The 5738-nt window shown below is 34.9% G+C and overlaps 1 protein-coding gene across 1 annotated transcript; it reads right to left on the bottom strand.

Moving 5' to 3' along the window:
• Positions 1-80: 80 nt before the first annotated feature.
• On the bottom strand, positions 81-4640 carry LOC132181323 (DNA-directed RNA polymerases II, IV and V subunit 6A). The gene is made up of 6 exons (XM_059594497.1): positions 4501-4640; positions 1652-1685; positions 1380-1552; positions 1246-1297; positions 506-573; positions 81-369 (listed from the first exon to the last, which is right to left on the bottom strand). The coding sequence occupies exons 1-6, from the start codon at positions 4533-4535 to the stop codon at positions 300-302; spliced, it is 432 nt and encodes a 143-aa protein (XP_059450480.1). The 5' UTR covers positions 4536-4640; the 3' UTR covers positions 81-299.
• Between the last annotated feature and the right edge of the window lie 1098 nt (positions 4641-5738).

Raw genomic sequence — 5738 nt, 5'->3', positions numbered from 1 at the left:
AGAATATCTTTTCTCTAGATCTTCGCAAGCTACATATACAGACATACAGAGGGAAAGTGCATCTATATATAAACACCAAATAACAAAAAGTCAAGTCAATAACATAACATACTAGCAACCATTAAATGTGCGTTCACGACTAAGCGCATAGGATTACAATTTACAATCAACAAGTTAAAAAGTTTCGATTCTCCTCTTTTCTTTTCTTTTTTTGGACTAAGAAGGGAGCTACAAGGTTTCAGTTCAAAACATACAGAACTTCCAGAGTCCATTAATAATACTAATAATACAAAAGCAGATCAATCACCCCCCACTTGCCTCTTCCATGAGTCTTCCACAATCAATTCATCGACTCCCCAGTCTTCATAACTGGAAAAATTCATGGAAACAAAGAAGAAAAGAACAAAAAAAAAACATGTATCAGAAGAACCATTGAAGAGGCAAATTTCCACTAAACCAGGAAAAAAAAAAAAAAGAAGTGGAAACTTGAACTTGAGAACCTTACCTTCCATCAGGCAGGTAGCGGCGAATGGTGAAGGGTATCTTCCGCTCCCGAAGCTCCTTCATTGCAATCTGAAAAGGTTGGATAAATGAGATGTCACTAAATGCTTTCAATACCACAGAGAAATACAATGGATCAGATAAAAGAATTATTGCATGAAAGATTTCACCATTCGTATCTACAAACTCCACTTTCATCATCCTATTAAAGTGGACCTACTCTAGACGCACATTGGTTTATCAAATAAGAATGGTGGAATACTATTAGATACTTTTGTTAAATGCAAAGTCCAATATAGATACCACTATTTTGTTTCAAATCAAAAAGAGGATTTCTTGGACCTATTCTAGGCATTGGCTTGTCGAATAAGAATAGTGGAATACTGGCAGAAAATTTTGCTAACTGCAAAGTTTAATATAGATATGCTATTTTGTTTCATATCAAAAAGAGATCTTCTTGGACTCATTCTTGACCCCAAAAAAAAAAGTGATGGAGAATCAACAGTTAGCCAATAAAAGCTACAATGTCAACTTTATGCATATCAAGCCTTAACAGGTTAAAGAGATGAGGTTCAATTATCTGAATGCTGCAAACCATGGGTTCATCAAGAGTTATCCAGCCTGATAAATGTCTGGTTGCATGCATATAAGATGAAAGAACGAGATGAAGGATCTGCTTTTAAAATTTCATCAAACAAAGCTTTTTTAGGAAAGTGCCACCAGATAGCTGTTAAATAATCTAACCTCAAGTGGGTCAGTTTCACCCTCCAACTCAACCATCACAGGCGCATTCATGCTGCTCACCAAGAAGGAAAATGATATCATGTTAAGGAATCAACATAAGTTGACAGCAGATTGATAGGTTAGGAAAAGAAAACCTTATTTGGAGAGCGCGGGTACCCAAGATTCTGGCACGCTCATACTTTGTCATATACTTTGAGGTCTTACGAGGACGTTCTACCGGTTGCTGCTGTTCTTTATCCTCAGTTTCAAGGGGTTCTCCAGTAACGTCTTCATTGTTAGGGTTCTCTACATCTTCCTCAGCACCTTCCTGTCCATCATTCAGCCAATATGTTAATCAACCGTTTTTAAAGTGGGGCATAATATTCAGTTCATCAGATTCTTCCAGGAAGCAAAAATGATTCCTTACTTCAATCTCAGGCTCCGCTGGTTCATCCTCATATCTGCAGCCAAACATTTCGTAAGGCACATTTTAAGAAGTTTATTGAAAATATACAGCTCTAGAATCAAATATTCTAGCTCCCTATGCACAAGCATAAACATACGCACATAAATAATTCAAGTAACAATGATTTCAATGAACCTATTTAGTATTCTAGGGAAAAAGACAATTGAGTCATCATCCATATCTTATATGCTGCAATCCAAACCCATCAAAAATTTTCATTAGACAGTCACGTTTTTACAATGTATGACCTATATTGGAACTACAAGTTGATGTAGTACAACAGGTTCCAATTTCTAGGTTTTTAAACTTTTGGAATATAAAACCAATTATTGGGATGCTTGGTCACCATCATATCCCTACTTATCAAAGGATATGATTAGGCCTAGGAACTCCTATGCAAGCCCAAAAGGCATGACAAGGCCAAGAAAAGAGCTCCTATCATCACAGGGCATTGAACCAAACTTTATTGCTCACCTAACTACTCTGTGAACATAACCTGGAAAAGCAAATGGAAAGAAAAACACTGAAAGGTTTGCTGCGTATTTATTTTGGAGTATATACTTTAAAGTATCTGCAGTAGAAGCAAAGTGCAAAACCATTGAAAGCTTTTGGTTATGATGGTAGGAGGAGAATGCAGTGTATGATGCGTTCTGGTCTTGATGTCTTTGTCTCATGGTTGAGGTCTATATCAATGGAAAGTGCATGTTCCTATTTAAAAAGAAACTGCAAAAGTTTATCAAAATTTTGTATGTTAAGCAAGATGCTATTGTTTTCTATTTCCAAATGGGGAACTGGCAACCAAGATTAAGGTTCAAAGGCTTGAAAATTGTAACGAATAGAGAATATCATCGACAACGAATACACCAGTGTAATCTGATTTTGGAGGACCAATCTCTACATGAGATAGCTAGAAGGAAGCAGGTTAAGTCCAATGCAAATGGCTAATGGAATAAAGGCTAATATCTGGACCCCAAACACAGTAACCACTACTGCAGCAATGGCAGACTGGAAAAAAAAAAAAAAGTAAGAACTGCTGCAACAATGGCACTGTTTAGCTAACGACCTTTGTTTGCTGGATCAACTGTTGACTTACAGAGAAAGCTGCATCATAGGTCAAGCTTCTCTACAAAAAATCATACAATCATTTTCAAGGATTTGTGCTGCTTCCATTATCTGAGCTTAAGACAGTTACTCTTAACATCGAGCATTAACATAACGCAGAAATCCTTTGAATTTACAAACCACTGTAACATTCATCATCAATTCCTTATGGTCTATAACTGAACCTAAAGATTTCTCATGTCTTAGATGAACAAATGCAACTCCTAGCAAGCAAGATGCAGGTAATATAGGAAATGGATTAGCTTCAATGAGAGGCAAGCACGTACTCAGAAGCACGGATACTTTAAACTCATGCTTCATTAAACTAGCAGCTATCTCCTGAATACAGGGCATACTTCTTTATTTATTTATTTATTTATTCAATTTTTCTCTCCTACTCTCACTCACTCTCTTTCTATTAAACTAATAGTTTCTTAATGAGTTTCATATGAAGGAGAGAAAATCAATGAAGTTGGTCTTCATCAGGAGAAAGAAACTTGATAAAAGAAAATTTTAATACAGGCAATACCTCTCTAAGGTAATGTCAGTATTTTGATGTTCATTTCATAAAATGCATTACTTCAATGATAATAATAACAAGCCATCAACACCATCACATCAATTGAAGCCTCATCCAACAGCTCTGAAGGACTTGAAATTTTTATGGTAAGAGTTGAAACCTAAAAACTATAGAACATGTGGGGATTTGTTTGCTTCAAACCAAGTAGAACTTCTCTTAGATTGCCTTCAAATAATGACCACATGCGTTGAAGACATCATCAAATATAACAGTCAAACAAACTTTGATGAATTTTTGGAAATTGCAGCTATTTGTAGCACGTCTTTTGGCTACACTGAACTCCAAGCCGTGCTTCAGCTAAGCACTGTCTAAATAATCACAAACTGATCTTGAATTGAACTGTACCTAAATACTCCCTATGAAATTTAGCTACTAGTAGAAAGTTTGTCTCTAGTCAAAAATGAAATCTAACATTTCTCGTCAAGTACTGATGCAAGGTTGCTTCCGTGACTAGACAGTTTCCGTCAAAACACTTTGGAAACAGCCAAGCAAGATCCATAATCAGCCTATTATTCAACCAGCATGTTTTACACCATGATAAATCCTAAAGCCTCCATATCTGCAAATTGCTAAGAATTCCAGTCAGATCACGGACATAGCTAAGCTATAGGCATTTAAAAGCTATAAAGCTATATCCATGTATGTGAAGGCATCCGAAGTGGAAGGCATCACTGTATGTGTTCAATCAGTAACAATAATAAAGCGACAAACTAAAAACGGAAAAATTAGGAATTCCCACAGAAAAACCCACAAAAAAATTAGAGAGAGAGAGCTCAGAGAACCCAATGATTATCCAGTTACACACTGTTTGGTTGGTGAGAAAACTCAAACCATGAGATATTTATTGTTTATTAATGTTTGAAAATAATTGTTTTAGGTTCTGCTTTAGTGGAGGCATTGTTTTCTCGAATGCAAAACGATAAGAAAAGAAAGAATAGGGATTTTGTTTCCCTTTCTATCCCATCTTTGGTCAGAAACCAAACGGAGCTTAAAGAAATACGAATCAAACGCCGAAAACACAAAACAATATAAAACCCTCACTCTTTACAAAACAGTATATATATATATATATATATATATATATATATATAGAGAGAGAGAGAGAGAGAGAGAGAGAGAGAGAGAGAACCCCATGTCCAATTCATTGTAATCTTCGTCGGCCATTGTTGATTGCGGAAGAAACTTTTCCCTCTCTTGTATTTCGTATGCAAAACCAAAACCCTCTACCAAAAAGGAAAAGCTTTGATCTTGTTTTAAGTGAGCTTGTTTGTGGGGGTGTGGACTGTGCCTGCGTGTTCTGCGGGTGAGAAAATAAAAAATTGGTTTGGTTTAGGCCCAGACATGTCCTTCATATTTTTTGGGCTCTATAAAGGGCCAAGGCCCTAATTTACATTTTGTGACCCAAAATATAAATACTGAACTATACATTGGAGAGAGAGTTTTATTGGGCTGTTTAGCGGCCAGGGGCCTAATTTAAATTTTGAGGCCCAAATGTAAGAACAGCCTAACTTTTTTTTATTTTTTTATTTAGGAAAAACTTTATTTTAAACCTCTGAATTACCGCATGTATTAAGAAAACTCTCCTAAATTTCAAAAACTTTCAATTTAACCTATAAACTTTCAATTTCCATCAATTTACCCCTCCGTCAGATTTAAAACTTTAAAAATGATAAAATAACGTTTATACCCCCGACTTTTTTATAAAATTTTAAATTTATCCTTAATTTTAAATTAATTTTTTAAAAAAATTAAAAAGAAAAAAGAAATTGAAGGGTATTTTGGTCTTTTTAGGCATTTTCGTTAGAAGTTAACGGCTAAAACTAACTGAATGGGATAAATTAATTGAAACTGAAAGTTTATATGCGTAAATTGAGAGTTTTTCTTTTAAAGTGAAGTTTTCCTTTATTTTTATTTTTATTTTTTTTATTGAAATGGGGAAACCGTGAGAGGAGCACAGCCTAAAAAGGTATTTGAATTTCAAAAAAGTTATAATTCTAACATTACTCGAGGTTCTTACCTCTAGGTCATTTTCTTCTCCTTTCTAGCATTTGAGTTAACCTCTCTTTCTCAAAGTTATGCGACCTTGGTCTCTCTTCTTTAAAGTTGTTTCGAAAATGCAAAACTTACGACTGATTTATAATTCTTTGACAACTTGTTGATATGTGTTAGAATATGGTTAGAGAGTGTTAAATATTTTTTTTAATAATTGACATGGCTTTAATCACATTTTGGCATGTGTCAGCAAATTGTAAACAAGTTAGAAACTAATTGTGGAGGAGGATATAGGTGATGAGGAAGTCATCAAAGTAGACTTAAAAAGCAACGGTGGAAACCAAATAGCATAAAAATGACAATGTTTTTTTTTTT

Source organism: Corylus avellana, chromosome ca5, assembly GCF_901000735.1.
Source record: "Corylus avellana chromosome ca5, CavTom2PMs-1.0".
NCBI lineage: Eukaryota > Viridiplantae > Streptophyta > Magnoliopsida > Fagales > Betulaceae > Corylus > Corylus avellana.
Note: the sequence above shows the minus strand (reverse complement) of the source record. Positions and strands in the feature narration are given on the sequence as shown.

Excerpts from the sequence above, each read along its gene's own strand:
- LOC132181323 (XM_059594497.1), bottom strand. The coding sequence starts at position 4,535 with ATGGCCGACGAAGATTACAATGAATTGGACATGGG. Across the intron at positions 1,298-1,379 it reads ACCCGCGCTCTCCAAATAAG|CATGAATGCGCCTGTGATGG; the intron begins GTTTTCTTTTCC and ends CTTGGTGAGCAG. Across the intron at positions 574-1,245 it reads GTGAAACTGACCCACTTGAG|ATTGCAATGAAGGAGCTTCG; the intron begins GTTAGATTATTT and ends CAACCTTTTCAG.